Source organism: Micrasema longulum, unplaced genomic scaffold, assembly GCF_059751315.1.
Source record: "Micrasema longulum isolate JH-2025_06_02 unplaced genomic scaffold, ASM5975131v1 h1tg000131l, whole genome shotgun sequence".
NCBI lineage: Eukaryota > Metazoa > Arthropoda > Insecta > Trichoptera > Brachycentridae > Micrasema > Micrasema longulum.
The window spans coordinates 105,065-129,000 of NW_028277337.1; the positions used below are offsets into that span (position 1 = coordinate 105,065).

At 31.1% G+C, this 23,936-nt stretch overlaps 1 protein-coding gene across 1 annotated transcript in view; it reads left to right on the forward strand.

Moving 5' to 3' along the window:
* The window catches only part of LOC148284321 (alkaline phosphatase-like), an 89,072-nt gene that overhangs the window by 23,850 nt on the left and 41,286 nt on the right, over window positions 1-23,936 (forward strand). Inside the window, exons 4-6 of the mRNA XM_088241540.1 lie at window positions 1,179-1,353; window positions 9,408-9,586; window positions 20,253-20,457. Coding sequence (XP_088097666.1) covers window positions 1,179-1,353; window positions 9,408-9,586; window positions 20,253-20,457 — 559 coding nt within the window. The remainder of the gene's footprint in view (window positions 1-1,178; window positions 1,354-9,407; window positions 9,587-20,252; window positions 20,458-23,936) is intronic.

The window sequence follows — 23,936 nt, forward strand, 5'->3', positions numbered from 1 at the left end:
ATGTCGCAAAAGAACCGTAGGTCTGGTGATTTGACTTTATAAGAAATGATGAAATAAGAGAACCAACGCAACAACACCACAGACATCATAAAATGTCCATTTTGTAGCAGCCAGATCTTATATTGAATGATACTCGTACCTTAGACAAACTCTGAATCTATAAGGTAACATTCTGAATTTTAACTTATTTTTAAAGTATTGTTACATGTATTTTTAAATGAATGAATTTATAAAATTAAATACTTATGTAGTAAAAAAATTGTGACGTAATTGCATTTGTGATGATACTGCTCTTATTTTTACTAGTTACAAATGGGGTGAAACTTATTCTGCGGCTTAAAACGTCAATATAATAAAAAAGTGGCTGGATAACAATAACAATCTCTTAACTTTCAATATTGACAAAACAAAATATATGTCATTTAGTCAAACCACAGTGGGACAGCCTAAGCAAAACCTTCAATTAAAAATATACTCTGAAATACTTGAATCAGTACACCATTTAAAATATTTGGGAATAATTATTCATAAATATTTTAAATGGACAGAACATAGAATACATAACAAAAAAAATAAGAAAAATTTCCCATATCTTCAAGTCTTTACGTAACATATTATCCCAATTAAACTCAAACAACTATATTGTATTTTATGTAACTCAATTATAACTAATGGTATAATAGGATAGGGAGGCACTAATAAATCAATATTAAAAACTCTGGAAACTGCTCAAATATCAACAGTTAAAATAATTTTTAAAAAACCTTTCAGGTACCCCAGCATCAAATTATTTGAGGAATTTGTGATTTTAGATATTATTTTATTTTAGCAATTATATATTTTTAGAATAATAATGTTTGTGAAAGCAAATTATTCAATCAAATTTATAAGTTTATAGTTTGAAAATATAGAATGACATAACTATGAAAAGAAAAACACAATTAACATATGCTGCTATTACAAAAACAGGATTAATTTATTATTACTAAAACTAGTATTCCCTTACATACATAAATATTCTAAATTTATTTTGGCTATAATTGCCATGAATTTTTGAGCTTTGTATAAAGTACTATGTGTACCTAATCTGATTATCTTCTTAACTTGGTTATCTTTAAAGATAATTATTATTTGACAGCAACCACACATCCTGAATTAAGTTTCTTTTCTTGTTACAGACTTACAATCTGAACGCACAAACTGGGGAATCTTCAGCGTGTGCTACTGCCCTGCTCTGCGGAGTCAAAGCCAACTACGAAACAGTTGGATTGGACGGGAAAGCCACCTTCGAGAACTGCTCATCATCATTCGGTTCCAGGGTGTCTTCAATCTTGGAGTGGGCTCAGCAAGCAGGTCAGTTTATTAAAACAATCAGAGGTATGATTTACCATTTACAGCAGAGCTCGTATTACAATACGATGTAAACATTTAGTCATCTTCAATTTTATCTACATAATAAAATTAAGTTTTCTGTTCGAAAAATAGAATTTGTATTTTTTTGTTCTAAACATGTTTAATTACATGTAATCGATAAATATATTTTTAATTTACACACAAATAAATACATTTTTTATTATAAATATAACTCTAATAAGTTCCCATTTTAATTAAAGTTCACAAACAAACAAATAAACTATCACGAACACACGCAAGTTTTTTTTCAAAAAAGGCGTAGTCATTTTAAAACGTCGTTCTATCAAAATCACGTCATTTAAAAAATTAAGTAAAATGTTTTGGTTCTAAAAGGGCCAATGCCAGATTTTTTTTTGTTAACATTTTGTAGAGGGGTGATGTCAACAACAACAACAAACCATCACACCGTTTCCCCGTAGAGATAGGTAGAGAGGATAGAACGCCATATTACTTTGTCTTTGCAAACAGACCCCGCTTTCTCTACATTCATACATCTTCTCATGCACGCACGCCGATTATTCCTACTCCTTACATGTCCATCTTCAAGTATTCAACTCAATTAATTTATTTTTAATATAAAATATACATTACAAACATATATTCACTACGAACATATTATAAAAAAGAAAAAAAAATACACGAAAGATACTCATGTCAAAGTATTGGGAGAATCCTGTTCCGGAAAACCCTTTCGGATACATGGAATAGATCAATATCCAGAGCGATGTTGTTCAGCATAGCGGTGGTAGCCCTTCCAACAGGCATAACTAAAGCCAGGTTGATCCTGAATATCGGAATATGAAACAATCTATGCTGACGCGGTCTTAGGTAATTATCAGGAATATACAAACCAATGCTCAGCATAATTTTAGAAATATCGATCATACAGCGCAACAATCGATAAAAATGTGTTGTCAAATACATATTCCTTCTAGTCTCTAAACTGTTGTAGCCAAGCATACCCTGGAGAAACTCGGTCGGATAGAGCCAAGGATAATACCCGCACTCTCTCATGTAGAGATGTCTCAGAAACTTCTTTTGGATTTTCTCAATCATAAGAGAGTACTTCAGTTCATGTGGCCCACAAATCATCGAGCCACTCTCGAGTCTATTTCGCACCAAGGAGTTGTAAAGAGTTCTTAGTACGCGGGTATTTTCGAAAACCCTGGCAAGCATTTGATGGATTTGATCGTGCCATCTCTTCCTCGTTTTCTGCATCTATCAACATTCGCATCGTAGATCCTTTTAGTCGTTCTTTTGCTGTTCATTCGCTCTACATGTCCAATTCAACGCAGCACCCCTTTCTTGCATAGTTCACAGATCTCGACATTTGTGCACCTATCATACATCGTTTTACCACACATTCGCCTGGACCGCGTTTCAACAGCACTTAATCTATTTTCATCATTTTTTTTTTCTAATTCCATACTTCGCTCTTATGCATTAGAGTTGGCACTAAAACTCCATTGTGAACTGCTAGTTTTTCCTCCTGCGATAAACGTTTGTTTGCCAAAGTAGATTTTAGTGCACCATTCACCCCGTTCCCAGCATTACTTTCCTTTCAATTTCTTTCTCAGTCTTTTTATCCTTAGTAAACATACTTCCCAGATACACAAATTTGTCTACTTGATTCAAAATATTTTCGTTCACACTGATCCTACATTTAGTTATATTTTCACCCCTTTCAAAAACCATCACTTTCGATTTATCAACTTTCATTAGCAAATCGCTTTTATTTATTTTATTTTTATTTATTTATTTATTTATTATAGAAGCACGGCATCACCACAAGTGGCAAAATTCACACTAGTTGAGTGTTAATATTGCCTTTATAAGAAAGAAGGATGCACCTGACATTTTTTTTGAAAATGAGTTAAATACATATTCGGAATCAAGAAAAAAATACATATCTATTTGTACTTATATTATCTTCCTGAAATAACAACAGCCCTATTATTTTCACTAATAAATGAGATTTAACTGGAAATGTCTTTAAGATTACTTAATATAAAAGGCTGTTCTGACTTATATAATTATTTAAGACGGATTAAAATACTTATTTTTTCTTCTATTCCGTTTTAAAAACTTCTGAAATGAATTTACCTGATTGTTTTTAATTAAATTTAAGATCTGCTGGTAATTTTAAAGTTAATTAATTATTTGGTCGGCGTTACTAGTTTGAAAAACCATAATGTCTATTTTATTTAGTTGAGTAGAATAAATTGGCATATTAACACTAAAAAAAGTACGATTCTAGCTAGAAACATATTTTCATTGAAGTACGAGTATTACAAATTTTCTTGTATTTTTTTTTTACTAAAAACAAGATGAAAATGTTAACTTTTTAATTTATAACGTAAAATTTATTAGAATAAATATATTAATTTTGTTAGGAAAAACTATAATACATACTTTTGCATAATAATATACTTAATTTTTGTAATATTTTTTACACCGCGAATTTTTTATTCTCCGAGTTAGAAAATATTTATTTTCTCCGTTTTTTGTTTTATGTAGAAACATCCTTCTTTCTTATGACGGAAAAATAATTATAATAGTTTTAGTTTATATTCAACAAGAACTCTTTGAACGTCAAACCGCACTATAGCGTCACTGCGCTGTACTGCAAAGCGCGTTGCAGCAACACGATGTATTATTTTTACCGTTTTGGATTAAACAAACCGTACTTGCCGCCCTTTCCAAACGATTTTTTCTATTTTTTATCTTTTTTTTTAAAAATAAATAAAACATAAAATACAAAAAGTACATATTATACTCCCAGGAGTTATTAAAGAAACTCATTTGGGACCGTACATAAAAAAAAATATTTTTTGACAATACATAATATCATACATATTAATACATCTGAAATAGAAAGAAAACATTATTGTTTATAAAACACCATCATTTACATTATCTAAATAAATTACATTGATAATTATCACTATCAAAAAGATTTGAAAAATATTTTTTAATTGTGAGACTTCTGGATTTTTTATTCAATTTTTCTTCTTTTGGCTCATCGGGCAGTTTATTATATTCGGAATAACCAATATTTTCCAAAGACCTACTGCCGAACTTTATTGAGCGAAACTTGGACAATAAAGATTTCTAGACAGAATCATCTCCCGAAATTCCGATGTCAATTGGCCGCCAAGATCTTGCGATTTAACGCCGCGCAATTTCTTTCTTTGGGGTTTTTTGAAATCTCAAGTCTTGTGAATAAACCACAAACAATTCCTGAGCTCAAGGCCAAGATCCAACGCGTCATCAGTGAGATAGAGCCACATCTGTGTCAAAATTTCATGAAAAGAGCAAAGGCCTGTGTTCAGAGCCGCAGGAGAATATTTTGTTCCATACATAATTTTATTCGTCGTCAGATTCATTTCCTTCTAAACTAAAAATGAACAACTAGCTAAGACGCGCGGACAAAAAAACTGGCGTCATATGTTAACAGAATACTATCAAACGAAAATGATCTTTAAGAAAAAATGTTTGAAATTCTACTCTCCAAATAGAGAAACTTGGAAGAGAACTCAGCAAGGAAAATATACTTACTGGGTTTTTGGATGTTAAAATACAGTATATAGTAAAATACAGATTTATTTAATACATCCATGGAGCGCAGCATTGTTCCGAGAGCCATAAAGAAAGCAAATGTAACTCCACATTTTAAAAAATCACAACTAGATGTGGAAGATCTTTCCAGTTTTTGCCCTATTTCAAATCTTCCCATCGTATCGAAAATACTAGAAAAAATAGTTTTTCATCGGCTCGTTAACTATATCGAGCAGAATTCTTTATTTTCGGTAAGGCAATCGGCATACCGAAGTTTTCATTCCACGGAGACGGGAGTGATAAGAGTACTATCTGGCATTATAACGGCGGTAGACTCTGGTAATCTGGTGTTGATGGCTCTTCTGGACATAAGTGCTGCATTCGATACTGTAGACCATAATATTTTGCTTGAATGTCTGGAGAAAACTTATGGTATCCGTGATCAGGCACATATGTGTTTCAGTTCATATCTTCATGAAAGAGAATATGCATTTTATTTTTTTAAGAAGATATAAACAATGACGTTATTTAATAATATATAAAGATTATTTTATTTATTCTCCTATAAAGAAAACTACTATAAAACATTATTATTGATAATTAAATATATTGGAAGCTGCGTGTAATTGATTATGTGAACGATTCGCCCTTTCGACGATTGCTATGCATTATGAGGTGCGGAAAGGGAATGATCATGATAATGATGTAAAATACAACACAATAACATGCTTTCTCATTAATTTATTGGTTACGACTTACATGTTGTAGTCTACCCGTCAAAACGTCTATCCTAAATGATATGTAAATGGAAAATCCCTAGCCACATAAACATGGTTTTGAGATGGTCAAAATAGTTTTTATCCCCTTCTCGCGGTAAGGTTAGGTCGGTTGTCGATAGGCGAGCATTGTACCGAATAAGTTATGGCTTTTGTCTGCGATTCTGGCGTCAAAAGGAATTTAAGGAATGCTAAACTTTCTGCAAACTGCCATCAATCTTCTTCCAATGTGTATCCATACATTATGTAAGACAAAAACAAACATTGGTATTACCAGACACTTTGAACATAATGGCATGAAAATCGCTGATCGATATTTGTCAAGAATACAGTGTTTACATGCAGTATAAAAAAAGCAATTTTCTTATTTTATATACGTACACATATTAAGTTTTAAACTCTTTCAGACGTCAATTAATTGCTCTGCATATAAATATAAAAAAATACTATCCATGAACTAAAGGAATTATTTGTTTTTTTTCGTTTATCAAAAAATAATTTCATAGGCGAGATATTATCGCAATATATTAATTATTTATCTAATATTTAAGGCTATAGTCAGGTAAAATGGACGAAAAATTTAAAAATCAAACGATTTTGCCTTTTTTAAATCGTGCAATAACAAAAAATAAAAAACGATAATTTAGATAATAACAATAACTTTAAGGTATTTCTATTTAAAAATATACTTAAAAGTTTTATATAGCTAAAATACCTGCCAGTCGAAACGTAATAATATTTTAGTCATATAAAACTTTTAAGAATATTTAGAAATGGATGTCACTTTTAAAAATTATTCCTTTCTAATTTATGTTTTTTATTATTGCGCGATTATTAAAAAACATTCGTTTTAAAATGGCAAAATCGTATAATTTCCTCATTTTTCGTGCGTTTTACCCGACTACAGCCTTAACCAGAAAATATTACATAATTGAATTACAAAGGATTCCTCGGTGGGAAACCCGTGCCGAGGGCCACATTTTACAATACTTTTAGTTTCGTTTGACTGATTGATTTTCAAGAAAAAATATTTATTTATTTAGAATCTTGAAATAGGGCCTACACAAACGAATTTTCATGTGTGTGTTCTCTAATAATAACAACGTACATATATTTCTTCATTTTTCGCAATAGAGAGGGAAAACATTTTTGAGAAGGGAATATGGAAGTCTAGTCATTTAGAGGGCTTATGACCTGACATTAAAACATCCTCATTTATTCAACTGTTCTATCTTTTCGACTTTGGTGAAGTAAAAGAGCTGAAACTTTTATTATGCTTGTGAGATTCATCCGGCTGTACCAATTTACCTACATCGGCAACACTTGAAAACAATTTTTCAATTTTCATACCAGTCTGTTATTCAACAATGTTTTGAGTACGTCCAAATGTTTACAGACTGGCTGGATGCCTAGACTTCCGTATTCCCTTCTCAAAAATGTCTTCCCTCTCTGTTGCAACAAATTTAAATATAAATAACTCAAATTCACTCAATTTTAAACACAAAACTGTATTCTTTATCTGCCTGGACACATTTTTTATAATATCGGTGGTATTCAAATCCCTTTATGAAATGCCTCCAAGATACTTATTGGACTTTTGTATTAGGGAAAATACATGTCAACTAAAATCAACTCTTAGGTCAGCATTTGATTCAAGGAGGGGAAAACTTGTCGAAATACGGCGCTCCCCAAACACTAGATTCGAAGATGGTGCGTTTGCCGTTTCCGGCCCCTCTGCCTGGAACCAATTGCCTTCAAACTTACAAATCATCGACAGTCCCAGTCAGTTCAGATTCCAACTAAAATCTCACTTCTTTAGTTTATCATACCCTCAACTTAAAATCAGGAAATATAAAAGGTCACTTTAGCTCAGTTAGAATGTAAGTTTAAGTATACAATTGTAAAGCGCCCTTGAGGTGATGTTTCACAAAAATGGCGCTTTATAAATCAGCCAAATATTATTTTTATTATTATTATTATTATTAGTTTTATTATTATTATTATTATTATTATTATTAGTTTTATTATTATTATTATTATTATTATTATCATTATTATTATTATTATTATTATTATTATTTTTATTATTATTATTATTATTATTATTATTATTATTTTTATTATTATTATTATTATTATTATTATTGGCAGAAATAATCATTTGGCAATAAGCTCGCTAATGTACACGTATATGTAAATATACTTTATCCCATTGAGTAATAGTTTTGATTTAAAGTAATTAATAAACAAATACGTTTATTTATATTTTTATATATCTTTAGCTTTTCAATCTTTTTCTTGAATTATAAAAATAAAACTTTTATTTTATTATTTGGTTGGATTGAATTGCCATTTGGCCATAAGCCCGCCAATGTACAAATAACATTATGTACAAAAAGTTAAATAAATATATTATAACTGTTTAAAATTGGGTCAACAACCTAAGTTAGATAGTCAAAACAACTTTGTATAAATGTAATTTTTTATTTTTATAATATGATAATAAATAAATAAATAAAATATGTAAAACAAGTCAAATAAATAAATAAAATATCGAACACAAGTATTCGGACTTGACTTATCATTTTCAATTAGAACTCTTACTTGACTCGTTATATCCAGCATACGTTCTCTGATTTGACTCGCTATACCTAGCATAAATATTTTGACTGGAACCGTCATGACTGCCCTCTGCATGAGATGTATCAATTAAATCCCAACACAAAGTAACGGGGTCATAACTGGTTCTATCGCCCCCAATTTCACCTCAATTTCAAGTAAAACTTCCTTTCTAGCAGGGTAGTTTCAGACTGGAATAAATGACCAAGTCTAGTTGTTCATTCGATTTCGGTCAACCAGTTCAAAAACCGTTTGGGGATGCTTTTTTGAAGAAAGAAGAATGCAGACAAAAAGCTGGACACGAGATATAGGTGCATCAGCAAGGGCTGCCTGCCTATAATATATGAAGAAACATTCACATTCTATCACTTCTTCACAATATTTTAAATAATTCCACTTCGCCTGTTTATCTGAGAGAGCTCATCCAGCCTCTTTTACAACACGGACTATCTCTTCATTCTAGTAACGAGAGAACCCTTTTAATACCCTGTCATCGCTCTAATTTTCTTCCCTCCTCTTTCACAGTAGTAGCCGCTCGATTGTGGAATAATCTACCCACTAATGTCAGAGACGCCCCTTCTTTATTTACATTTAAGTCAAGATTGAAATGTCACTTTCTGAATATTTAAATTGTTCCTTTATCCTTCTTCTTTCCTTCCCATCCCCTCTCCTCTCTTCATACTATAGTGTTATTTTTTTTTTTTATGTATATTTATTTTTGTTAATCTTTCTTTTGATTTATGTATAAAATTGTAAGATTCAATATGTCCATGTATTTATAATTTTCTCAAACTAAACGGTTTGGGTAGGTAGGAAGAAATTGCGTTAAGGCAATATGCCCGCCCTTATATGTATATTTATTATATTTGTATATAAAGTGTCAAATAAATAATAATAAAATAAATATAACAAAAAATAATAATAATATCCAGTACAAGTACTTAGACTTGTTTTTAAAACTTGACTCGTCATATTTAGCGTTAGTACTCTGACTTGACTCGTCATTTACAATATGTTTTACTTGAGTCTACTTTGTTTCAGGCAAATGGACTGGAATAGTGACTACCACTAGGGTGACCCATGCCACCCCTGCCGCGCTCTTCTCTCACTCCCCCTCCAGGTACTGGGAGGACGATAGCAAGGTGCCAGCGAGCACACGCAAGTCCTGTAAGGACATAGCACAGCAATTGGTTGACAATCACCCAGGAAAAAACATCAACGTGAGTTTATTTATTGATTAATTCAATGAACAAATAGAAGCCTGAATAAATTAAAAATACCTATTATTAATATCGTCAGCCTCGTGGTGTAATAGTCAGCGCATTTGCCTGCCATGTAAAAAGTCTCGGATTCGATTTCCGATATTGTTGATGTAAAATATTTATTAAATTTGAATTACACAGTACAATGCTGTTAATCAACATAAACTTCTACGGCCGTACTGACTATGAATGTGTAAATATGGTTGCAATTGCTTCCAGCAATTTATGTATTTAAAGAAATTCATTGAAGCTCATCTTGCCTCGGTAGAGTGGAAGTTGATGGGCTCTGTGAAAAATATATTTTATTCAATTTTTGAAATTTATCGAATATTTAAATTCCATTTCTACTAATAAAACCACACTAAAAAAAGTAATATAATTGATGTTGGCCTAGTAAAAGCAACGACAAAAAATGTCGTCTGCTGCCAGGAACTGTAAAATCAATATTGCAGTATTACGCCAATATTAAGATAAACAATATGTAAATAGAAATATAAATTGAAGCACCACATAAAATATAAGAAAAACATGTCTATTGTATTTCTGAAAAACAATTTTAAAATTGCCATTTTTTGTTGCTGCATATTCCCATTCCAGAAAGTCCTGACGAGACCCTAGCGAAATATGGCAACCCTAACAAAGATCAAGTTTTTAAAAACATATTGGCACGTGACTGTCTATAAATCGATTTCTTAAAACATATCTCAAAATGATTCTCTGGGATTTATATTGTAAATTGTGAATTGCTTCCAATGTTGAATCCAATATATTATATTGAGTCAACGGTGTAAATACTTAAATATGTAGATAAACTTAAAGAGTAATTAATCTTGTTTTTAGCCACACTTTTCCACAGCTTGTGTACCATTATTTAACACAAATTCAACTACGCAGTCCTTACGTTAGCCCATTAACATTTACCCCGCCAAATGTTACATTGCCTTAGTTAAACCCCTTAAGGCCACGGATTATTTGTACAGGATATCCAATGAAAAATATTCAAAAAAGTTTTTTTTTTTTTTGCCAAATATTGATTTATTCATGAAAATACACATCTTACAAAAAAATAATAACGTATACCAACTCTATAAGGCTAAGAGCCCTGTATTGAGAAGCATGCATATTATTAAAAAAAATTAATAGTCTCTTTCCTTAGACAAAAATCTTACTTATATTCTTCTCTTGATGATGGCTTTGGTATCGAGAACTTAATATATTTTTCTAGGAAATTGAACACTTTTGGGGCCGCAAAATTCTGAGCAAAAGTCATAATGTTGCAAAAATTCTTACCCATTAATACTAAATGCACCCTTGTACAAGCATTACTACGACCCATTCTAGAGTACGCTGATGTTTCCATGACTGATTTAAGCTGTGAATAACTCGATAAACTTGAACGACTTCAGAATACATGCATAAGGTACATTTTTGGTCTTAGGAAATATGACCACATTTCTGATTATCGTAGGCAACTGAAATGGCTCAAAATTAGACAGCGGAGAGAGTATCACTCCCTTTCACTTCTGTTCAATGTACTTTACAATCCTAACGCTCCTATATACCTGCATGAAAACTTTCAACGCTTATCAGTTCATGGTTAACCTCTTCGTCCTAATTCTCAAGGCACTCTCTTAATACCCATTCACAATTTCTTTTTCTTCTCTAACTCATATAGTGTCCATGCGGATCGACTGTGGAATCTTCTCTCATCCACCATAAAAGATGTTACTACATTATCTCTGTTTAAATCGCGTCTGAAGAAACATCTCCTTTCTCTTCGTTAATCTCTCTCCCTTTTCTTTTTCCTCTTTGCTCTTTTTTTCACTTTTCCCATTGAGTAATAGTTTCGATTTAAGGTAATTTATAAACAAATACGTTTATTTCTATTTTTATATATCTTTAGCTATTCATTTTTTTTTCTATTGAATATGTTCTGTGACTTGAATTATAAAAAAAAAACTTCTATTTTATTGGTTGGTTGGGAGAAATTGCTATCTAGCAATAAGCCCGTCAATGTACAAATAACATTATGTACAAAAAGTTAAATAAGTAAAAAATAAGTATTTTTGGTATTAGATCATTCAAACTACAGGGTAACCTTATACAAGCATTATTCTGCTGGGATTTCCTCTTATAACCGCAAGAACAGAAATGTGTCTAACTAAATTTAGAGCATTTAATTGTACAGCGAAAAATTAAATGCTCCAAATTTTACCTCGTATTTTTTATATCAAATTTTTCGTCTCATCTCATCAAAAGGAAGTTAAGTTATTAGCTTTTGTTTTGCCGTGATGTCACACAAGTCGACATAGGACACAAGACTTTATATATCTCTCTTATTTTTTTAAACGATGAACTTGTATTTTTTGTAATCTTCAATTGGACATTTTCATACCGGATTTGGAAAGTAAAATTTGTATAACTATGCTGGATGTTAATACAAAAAATATTTATTCTTGCTATGCAAAGAATGAATGTCCACTAATTCAACAACACATCTGTATAAGAGAGAGCTCGAAGATAGAACTCATAACAAGGAAGACAGAGACGTTATTCTGTGGCGGGTGTTGTGTAAATCAGATTTAATCTTGAGTCGGTTGATGACAGTGATGGAGGACGCACGCGCGTAATATGCGCGGCGTATTTGTGAATTATTAATTTATTTGACTAAAACAGGGATATTACATAAGTTTATTTGCATAAATTATGGATAAAGAATTATTTAACAGGATATTTTTGTGTTTTTTTTTGTTTCAAATGTCTGAACTTCAGAATATTCCGTCTTTTACTGTGGTAACACGATGTTACATCACCGCGCGCAAAGGGATTATTTACCACAGTCTTTTAAGAGTTAAGAATAAAACAACAAGAGTAGTTTTAAATTGTGAACAGTATACAAATAAGTTTATGTTAGATGTACTAGAATTATTAAATGCAAAAATTACAGAAAAATGAATGATTCTAAAACCTAAATAAATATTTGGTAAAGTCAAAAGAACAAAGATATATTTTTTTTAAATAAGGAGAAAGCGTGAATTGGTCGAATAAAGAAGAAAAAACGTACCAACTATTTTCATTTTTTACTAAAAATATTTAAATTATTACCTCGTTTACTTATGGATGAATGTGTTAACACATGCATCTGTTCGTAGTTAGTCGCATATACCCTAAGCCACAAACCCTCATCTGCCCTTCCTTAATCTAGGAATTTCTGGGGCATAATGCCGGGCGTCAAATAACCCAAGATCAAACAACACTAAAAACCCTTCGAGCGATGGTCAGCGACAATCCTTTGGATATGAATTAGAGACCGTCCCGGATAAATTAGTGGAATTAAAATGATTTATTTCGATCCTAAGTTGGGACTGTTCGATAAAGAGTGACCATTGGACTGGGTGTTATATGGACTTATCTTACACAAATACATTTATTACCTCAGAGAAATAATTCTCTAGAGAAACTGCGTAGATCAAAAGCGTTCCAAATGTTTGGTTTGATTCTTGTTTGGTTTTGAGTTTAGCAATCGCAAAAATAGGTTATTATTTTATGCTGATATAGAGTAAATGTTAAATATTTCTAGTCTACAAAAACGTAGAACTAATATTAACTCCATATATATTTTAGGCATACTAAATGGTATAATCGATGTTCCATCATTACTGGGACAAGTAAAATTCAATATTCCGACTCTTAGAGAAACAATTAAGTTCAGTTCAAAGATCAGCATAGAACAAACTATGGCCTTAATTCTCCAATGACCCGTTTTTATCGTACTGTTAACAAGATATGGAATTTTTTGGTTTAAGTTTACAGCGATTTAAACGAACACGAAATAAATATTTAAATTAATTTCAACAGAGAGGGAACACATTTTTGAGAAGGGAATATGAAAGTCTAGGCATTTACAGGGATTATGATCTGTCATTGGCTGTAACATTCACCATTCTGCCCATGTTTGAACATCCACATTTCCTCAACTCTTCCATCTGTCGACTTTGGTGAAGTAAAAGAGCTGACACCTTTGTGATGCGGGTGAGATTAATTCGGCTGAACCAATGCACCTACAACGGCAACGCCTGAAAACAATTTTCAATTTTTATACTTCTTCTTTTACCAGGTAGTTAATTCAACAATGTTTGAGTATCTCCAAATGGACCAGATAAATAGTCCAGATCTAGTCTTAATGTTCCTTATGTTTGTCAATGCTTCATTTTTTTATTTTAAATGTTTTTAACCATTCTTTCATTGTTATATTTAAAACCTATAAATTGTATACATGGAAAATGTCAGTTAATAAATAAATAAATACATTCTCTACCCAAATACCTGCGGCCGTTGTATTGCTGCTATATGTAGCTAACGTCGTGGTCGATAATCGTCAAATAAATAAGAATGGTTTTTCTCCGTATGGGCGATTTCATTAGATTATTACTCTAAGTATATTACCCCCACACAAAGATTGGTCATAAAACATGAAATAAATTTAATCTTGAAAGATATTTTAATACACATTTTTTTAAATGCTGGGAAAACCTATCAAATTTATTCTAAATTGTAAATAAAATATGTGATTGCCTAGAACTGTTACCTCTCATCAACTTCAGGGTGCCTGGAAGAATTACTAGACAGGTTCCACCGTTTTGTACCAACAATTCACGGACAGTGTATACTTGTTATGCCGTGTTAAACAGACTCCATGAAAGGCAGTAGTTATTCCCACGTATCAGATATAAATGTAAGGATTTGTTCCTATAGAGCAGTGGTCCCCAACCTCCGGGCCGTGGACCAAATGGTACTGGGCTGCGCAAGGCCCCGTTTAAAAATCAAAATTACTTTTAAAAAATCAAACATATCTTTAAAATTTATTAAATATCATGGCACTGTAATGACTGAAAATCAATGACAGAAACCATAACACAACAATAAAATAAACTGAACATATGCAAGACTCTTCGGGTGTCACAATTTCCTATTACCCCCAGATGGAACCATATTGTTTCAATGAAGCAAGGTCAAGGTTCTCAATTATTTAGCATTGAATCAAAACACATAAAACTTCAACATCAAAACTTTTAAAGAAAATAGATAAATATTTTTTTTATATATTTATTGGGGATATCAACAGTAATAAATGTGACAAAAATAAAACAAATAAAATATACAGAGAATAAAACCAATGACAGATATCCCCAGAAATACAATAAATACACGTACAATACATACAAGTGTGTTTGTGTGAGTGTAAGTGTATGAGAGGGTGGGTGAGTCGGTGTTATATTGGAATGAGGGTGGACATATGTGTAAATATTATTGCAAAAGTGTCGAAAACATAAATATTTATAAAATATTAAGAATAAGAGATAAAATAAAATAAGTTAAAATAAGACTTTATTATTGAAACGTTTATAAGTATATATATAACTTGAATAAGACAAACAAGTATTTTTTAAGACCGGTCTATTAAGGCGTTCACTAAGTATGCCATGTTGGACCCCCATGTCTAATAGTAGACGGCGATCTTCTAAACTAAGCAAGTGGTATTTTTGCAGGAAGACATATAATTGAGATCGGAATTCCTGCATCTCCAATTAAGATAAATTTATTGCATAAAATAGGTAAACATATTTAATAACAGGGAATCTATATAAAACTAATTAATATAAAATAAAAACAGACTGTTCTCTGTTTATGATAGTCTCCATCAAACATGGCTCAACCTGTTCTAAGATGGAGTTTTTTATCTTTTAGAGCATAATTAGTCCTATACTAACTAAAAAATAACAAAAATTAGAAAAAAACTACTTATTGTCCTTAAAATATAAGATGAGTAGAATTACAGTTGACAGAAAAACTGACGACATAACTTTGTAGTAACGTCGAAGGAGTGATTTATATTGACACACGAAAAACCATTCGTATTTGGTAAGTTAATTAAGTTTAAATTAATACAATTCTTGACATATAAATCAACATAAATATAAAAAATCAGCTTTGAAACTTAAAAAAAACTAAAATAAACCTAATTATTTACGACGCTCTTACAAGGTTATATCATTTTGCAAAAACGTTAGAGATGGGACAAATTGATCAATGTAAATTGATCGAATAAAAAAAAAGTTCGTTTGATCATGTTCACGAAAAAAGTATTATGTCTTATTTTTTGCGAATGATTGTATTCAACACACTACAAAAAGCTTGCTTTTGCGTTTTTATTATCAATTTTCAGAAACAGAGTTTCATGTTTGCATGAAAAATCTGATAAAATTGATTTGATCGGTACATGATCAGTAATCAGTAATTTCCCATTACTATTGATTTGAGTTTGACAGCTGTCATTCTAATCATCTTACATTTTAAGGACTATAATCATTAATGCCTAGCTAATCAAATGTAAGAAATTAAAATTCGTTACTATACAAATATAAAGTATAAATATGTGCCAAAAATACATGTTACTTTAACATAAATAATATTCAACAATGTTTGAGTATGTCCAAATGCTTGCAGACTGTCTGGATTTCCTCCCTAGGGAGTTATTCATATTTAAATTTATTTCAATGTTACACAGTGTGTAAAGTGACCACTTAAACCAGCCAATGAGAGCCAGACAGGTCATAAGCCCTATAAATGCCTAGACTTCCATATTTCCTTCTTAAAAATGTTTTCCCTCTCTGTTGAAATAAATTTAAATATAAATAATATTGTATGATATATTATAAAAAACGAATATAAAGCAATATGTTCGCTATTTCAAATTTCAAAATAAAAAAAATAAAAAAATAATAAATACAATTGCGCCTACGTGGAAGGGCAAATCCATCATTGTATGACTCCAATTTGACCACCTCAGATTAAAAGGTTTTTTATGTGTGTTCAGTAAATATACTTTTTTTACATTTAGGTAAATCAAAGTAAGATTCACCTCAATGTAAAAAAAAAACTTTTTTTTACTGAACACTCACAAAAAAAACCTTTTAATCTCTCTCCTTGAAAGTTGTCAATTTTGAGTAACGCGGGCAGTGATGGATTGCCGTAGATACAACGTTTTTATTTAAACGTAAAGTTGTATGTATAGCAACGAGGTACCATTGAAAATTATTGTATTTTGTGAAATAAATGCTGTTGTTAAAGAAAAGCAATAAAATTTAATTAATTGATCTTTGTCTAAAAGTTTTTTTTTAATTACTAAAAAAAGAAACAAAATCACGAGTTATTTATTTAAACACTTTATATTATCAACAATATTTTGAGTTTGTCCAAATTTTTGTAGACAAGGACTGGATTTAACTCTTATATAGATGTTCAAATATGGGCAGAATAGTGAATGTTACACAGTGTGTAAAGTGGCCACTTAAACCAGCCAATGACAGGTCATAAGCCCTGTAGATGCCTAGACTTCCATATTACCTTTCTGAAATGTTCTTCATCTCTGTTGTAATATGTTAACTTTATATTATTATTATGGATAACTTATATAGCGCCATTTTCGTAATAAAATACCTCAAGGGCGCTTTACATAGTGATTCTATTGTAATTGAATTGAAGCTTTTAAATTTGTGATTGAATTAAAACAATTTATTTTGTTGTCACATGCTACGGATTTATTCAAATGATTTAGAGAACAAGTGGGTTTTAAGTTTTTTCCGAAACATCACTTCACTCTCACAGTTCGCACCTATACTGGGAGAGCATTCCATGCCATAGGGCCTGCGACCGCAAATGCGCGTTCACTAAATTTAGTGCGCTGTTTGCGTAGAGGTAGTGATAACTTTTCCTCTCGCCGTAGACGTAGCTGATCTAAGCGTGAGACGCCTGTCAGCTAGTTCATCTGGAATGCATAATTCCCTTAGATATTCCGGAGCAGAGTTGTGCAGTGACTTGTACATAAGCCAACAGAGTTTGTATTCGACACTCTGTGGAAAACGTAGCAAGTGTAGTTCCCGAAGTAGTGGAGTGGAGTTTATATAAGTACTATATTTAGTTAATATACATATATATGCATAAGGGCGGGCACATTGTTAAAGCAATTTCTTTTTTCCTATCCAAACCCTTCAATTTGTGAAAATCAGTGGTATATGAACATATTATAGGTATATTTTGTAAACAATTCTCTCAAACTTCTTGGTTTCAAACGAATTACAACGGACTTAAAAAGTATTAATACCAAAAAAACTCTTTACTGCTCACTAGTTCAACCCCATCCAGAATATGGTCTCTATTCTTTATTACTTTTTATTATTTTATTTATTTATTTTAAAGAAACAAACAGTCGTCAATGATATAACATTTTAAAAAAAAGTCAATTTAAAGACAGACCAGCAAAGTTTCTAAAGAAAAATCATACATATTATATTGACCATATTGAGTCTGTCCAACACCGTTTTCTAAGAAAAGTGGCATTGTTGCTCGTATTGCAAAATGGTAATTATTCCTATTTTGAAATAGAGCAATCTATTTATCTGTCTTCATTGGAGAAACGTAGAACTGAGATGGACCTTTTATGCATTCTTAAGACACTAAATGCCATAAATGATGTCATTTCTCTGTTGCAATCAAATTTTTTTCACGTTTCCGACCATGTCTTCAGAATTCAACATCTTCTATATGTTAAATCTTTGAAGAGCAACTTTTGATTTTCTGCCCCGATGTCTAGATTAGTCAATTCGTCACATAATTTGTAATTCTTTAGGATAGATTTTCCGGCGATTCGTAGATCTCTTTGCCACTAAAACAGTGTGGGATGAAGTTGGATTGGCATGGTTTAGCTCGAAGTTTTATGTATTTATCGTTTTTATTAATATATTACAATAGATTCATATTAAAATTAAAAGTATTTTTGAAGACAAAATCTGAAACTACTCATATATACGAGTATAAACAAAAAAAAGAGGTAAAAAAGATACAAATGAACGATAAAAATATTGGATTTTAAAAATTAATGCTTTACATAAATAATCTATTATATATCAAATACTAACAAACAAACCATTTTGCGGTTTCACCGTAGGGATACGCAAAGAGGATCGAACGCCATATCACTCTGTATTTGCATACCGACCTCGCTTCCTCTGCATTCGTACATCTTCTCATGCGCGCGCGATTATTGCGACTGTTGACATGTTCCTCGTTTTCTGCATTCATCGAAAATCGCACCGTCAATCTTTTAGCCGTTCATGTCTCAACCAAAGAAACTCCTTTCTTGATTTTGTCGATAGTGCTTATCTCGGCCTGATACAAAGCACGGATCTCGACATTTGTGCACCCTATCGTGCATAGTTTTATCACACATTCGTCTGAGAGATCGCTTTTCAACAGCACCTAATTTATTGACACCCGAATAACAGCGTAGTGATAGAGAACATTTTTTTTTGCTAAATTAATTAAGTGATAAAGGTCTATGAAATACTATCCAGTTAAAAAAAAAAAATCTTTTTGCTAATTATTAGTGGCATAAAAATTATTTTTGAATTCCCGCAAAACCGGTCGTTCCATTGGCCACGCCCCCAATACGTCACGATTCATGTTTATTTGTTCCTGGCAATTGAAATTTGTTTGAAACATTATCACGAATCTTGACGTCACAACAACCAAGGCCAAAGACGTCGGGTTTTTCTAGCAACGTATTTTTATTAAATTATTTTTTTACATTTATGTATGAAAACATCTCTACACAAAATTCATATTTTATTGAAAATACAATTAGTTATTCTTAATTTAAATCATATACTTTTATCGGTATTCGCAGTATGTCATATTTACCTAGAATTATTTATAAATTATTTTACATGTTTGTAAGATGATCAATTTCAACCTTAAAAAATATCGACTTAAAATACCAAAATTTTTCATTTTACCTTACTTGATATTTATTTAAAAACCTTTGTCCATTAGGGTGGGCTGATATTTTGTTTCCCAATTTTGAAATGAAAGGGGTCTAAAAAATTGCCTTTTGGATTACTCGGAATGCAAAAAATCTTTAAAAAAATAAAAATATTCTATACAACTTTTGGCCCTCAACCAGAGCTTAAAGTTTTCAAAAAAGTCAATTTTTTGCGCTAAACATTTCGTAATTAAGTAAGAAAATCAGTCGAATTAAATTTAAAATGTGAATTAAACCTTATTAAATAAGCATCTACGGGCGTGAGTTGCACTTTGTTTTGTAATAAATGCGTAGCATTGTTTTCGTCAATATTAGCCAGGCACTCAACGGAATCAGTTCCGCGGAGTGTAAACTTTTTGTATTTCGGTAGTTTTAAAAGTGCTTGAATTTGTAATGTGATTAAGTTATATCTTTGCTAACAAAAAAATAATTTTATCAATGTAGATAATAAACAAAATGTTCAGACAGTGATAAAATTCAAACCTCGGTTGAGGGCCAAAATTAGTATGGAATATTTTTTTAAATAATTTTTACGTTCAATGTGATCCAAAATGCAACTTTTTAGACCTCTTTCACTTTGATGTCTAAAAAAATTAAAAAGTTCATACATCATCGTCCCACTCTAATGTCCATGGCTCTCTAACTATTTCACAGACAAATCTGTATTCTACATCCGTCTGGTCACGGGGAGTAAAATAAAATTTTGCCACTGATTATTTATTTACTAATGATTTTTTTTTGCAGGTCATCCTGGGAGGGGGTCGGCGTCACTGGCTCCCAACAGTGACGAAGGATCCCGAGCAGCCTTCAGATGGAAGAAGGCTCGATGGGCGTAACTTAGTGGACGATTGGTTAAGGGATAAAAAGAGGCGAAAATTGCGTGCAGAATACGTTTGGAATAAGGCCAAATTTAATGAGGTCGACACAGCCAACGTAGACTACTTATTAGGTAAAAATATCCGTATAACTAATTGTATGTATTTTTTCTTCTATTTTTTTTTATTTGAAAATTTATTTATAAACCCTTACAGATTATTGCATTCATTTTACAAAATAATATAAACATTTTTTATTCATACTCTATTGTTCAAAATAATATTTTTTACATCTTTTAAAAAGTTTGTCTGAGTCTTTTGTTCGGTTGTTTATTGTAAAATTTCAGTTCCTGATTAATTAGTCTTGATTGTCCTTGTCTTGTTTTAGAAAGTTGCGTATTATATTATTCTGATATTCTCGTATTATGTTCATGTTGACTACAATTTTTTTACAAGTTTTAGTTCTTCGTCTACAATTACATTAGTGGCTAATTTATGGATAAATTTGAATGATTTTAGTTGAAAGAGCTTAGTTATATTTAATTGCTTAGTTTATATAAAAAGTTCTCTAGTTGCAGTTAGATAGGAAAGGTCACATACTAACTTTGATATTTTATTTTGTTGTCTTTGTAGTCTGTTTATGTAATTTATATTTTAGTATAAAATAATTTCCGAAATGATTTTTTAAATTGTTTTTAGTACTAATTTGAAAAACCCGGTAGGGTTTTATTGTAAACATTTCTTAAGTTCAAGTAATGTTATATTTCTTGTGGTTATCCATCTACCTATACGCACAGACGCGCCTCATAGTAAAATATTGAATAGTTTTTTCCTTTATTCTGTTGATTAAACGCGCACAGAGGGAGGTGTCAAAAATAATCACTTTGGTCTACTCGACATTCTATTTTGAAGGCTTGTAAAAAAAATCTTACCAAATGCTGGGCTTCATTTTAAGAATTTCCAAACTCTGTAAAAAGCCAAACACATTGAAAACTTTAAACAACACTTTTGTACGCAGTAACTTGGAGTTTGCAAACATAAAAATGATTGAAAATTGTCAACGAAAAATTTTAAAATACCTAGATTATAAAATCAATAAAACGCTTTGCACTTACAGTCAATCTGCTGAACAAAATGAATTTTTTACCATTTAAAATAGACGCACTATATCTGAATTATGCTATTTATTTAAATTGTTAAATAATAAAGTAGACTCATTTAACCTACTCTCCAAAATTGATCTCAATGTCCCTTGTCCCAAGAAATAAGTATTTATTCCATCTGCCTATCTGTAGCACTAACTATGCACAACACTCTTTCCTGTATCTTTAATTCTCTTATCCTCTATTTAACACGCCCCTAATTTATTTTAAAATAAATTAAGGTTGATTTTTTTGGCTGCGATACGATCCCACTTGCTATTTAATGATGCACACACTTACACACACCCGAACACTTAATCCCACACAAATACACACAAACACACCTCTTTACTTACTCGCATACAAATACACATAAACACACTCTTTTGTTATACCACAATTTAATATGTATACTTTTTATTTAGAAACTTCGCTGGTCAGTCCTTAAATTGTATCTTTTTTATGTTATTATATCATCGTCGACTGTTTGTTTCTGTAAAAAAAAAAACAACACATTTAATGCAAAAGCAAACACAATATCTTGCAGAACAGATTTTTTTATTCAAATGGTGCATAACTTTATCTATTTTGATTTATTTTTGGTGCTCATTTTAAAATGTAATAAAAAAACGGACACAATTTATTTCTACATTCCAATGCTGTGATGATGATGAAATTTATTTTGAAATTTTTATCAAATTTAAAATTTTAATACGTAGAACCTACTCCAGCTATTTGTAGTTTTACTTATCTTAAAAATAAATTATTTGCCATTAGATTCAGAAGCTCAAAATTTATACAATACTATAAAATTTTAGGATGCTAAAAAGTTTAACATTTCCAGTCGGAAGGCAATGTAAAAGTATCAATATTCCATGGCATCATAGTATTGATTTTGGATTTTAAAACGAATATTTACTCCGTCAATGTTATATTCCATCAACTTTTAGTTTCATTTTCCGAATCGGTAACTTTCCATGTATTTAACTGATATTTATTGTGTAGTGAAAAGTGGAAATTTGATAACACAGAACAAGTAATTTGAAAACGCCTTTGAAACATTTCGGATAATTTAAGAGTTAAAATTAATTACTTTCGTAAGTGGGTTTTCATTTTTATAAAATATCTTTCAATATTTTTTTTAATGATCTGAAAATCCATAGAATTTATATTTTAAATTATTAGTCAATTTTATTGGATAATTACCAGTTTTTTTTTTTAATTGAACAATAATGCCCCTTTTAGTAATTAAAAACCATTAAAATCTGTTAGGCGGTGTAGACGTAAACGTGTACAATTATTTTTTATGATCAATCAGTGAGGTGAATATTTGAAGTTATAAAACGTGAATTTTAAACTGCGAGGTGGGCGAATCTCAATATTTGACATATCTTCGATACAATCTGCCTAACTCACAGACAAACAGAAAAGAAACAACAAATGCAGAAGAGTTTAATTAAGTTAAATTAGCGGTTATTAAATTTATTAAATAACTGGCTGACCCAACAAACGTTGTCGCTATTAGCTTGGTAAAATAGTTTTCATTATTAAATAGGTACCTAGGTATATGTTTATGATTGAATTCCAAAATTAAAAATTGGTAATTTTCAAATATGTATATTTTTTTGCAAATGTCAAACTTGACTCTTCTCACCAACAGGGGTGCGCTTTATAAATAAATGAGATTGTCAAAAATGTGTTGAATGTCAGTTAATATTATTTTAATATTATCAAAAAACTATAAAAAGAAATAAATGGGAAGAAAATATAAGAAATGTTTGGAAAGAATCTGATTAGAATCTATAAAAAGCGAATGTTGTTTGTAAACATTCAATATCAATCTTTTTTTAAACACAAAAAACAACATCCTTCAATTTTTTGTATAAAAAAAAATAAAATTTAAAAAAAACATCCTTCCATTTTTTAATATCTATTCTCGACAATGCAACCCTGGTAGGTCGATAAGAAATAGATTTATGCTTCTAACTTATTTTTTACATATTCGATTGAAAAAATAATTTTAAAATTCTACGAACACGTGCAGCGCAAAGATCTACATTTTGCTGAAAACCGCACATAAATCGGTTAAGCCGTATAGAAGTTTAGTGACATCACACGTACAAAAGAATTAATAAAAAAAGATAAAACGTATTGGCAAACGCATTCATTGACTAGCGTGTAGAGCTGGTTGGTAGAGCTGGAACACGCCCTGCACATACGCTGGCACACGATTCGTCTGTTGTTTTTAAACACCCATCAAAGGGTGCTGGCCGAGCGCTGGTCATCGCGTCCACACGTTGGCCCAGCTTTTAGTACGCTATGAACTACTGAAGAGGGCGCACGCGATTTCTGTGCACTTTTGACGTACGCGCATTGGTCCGCACCGATAGATACTGAACGACTCGTCAACGACTGGCCAACGTATAAGCAGTGTTGCCAATGCCAATTTTCCTAATTCCTTATAAATCTAG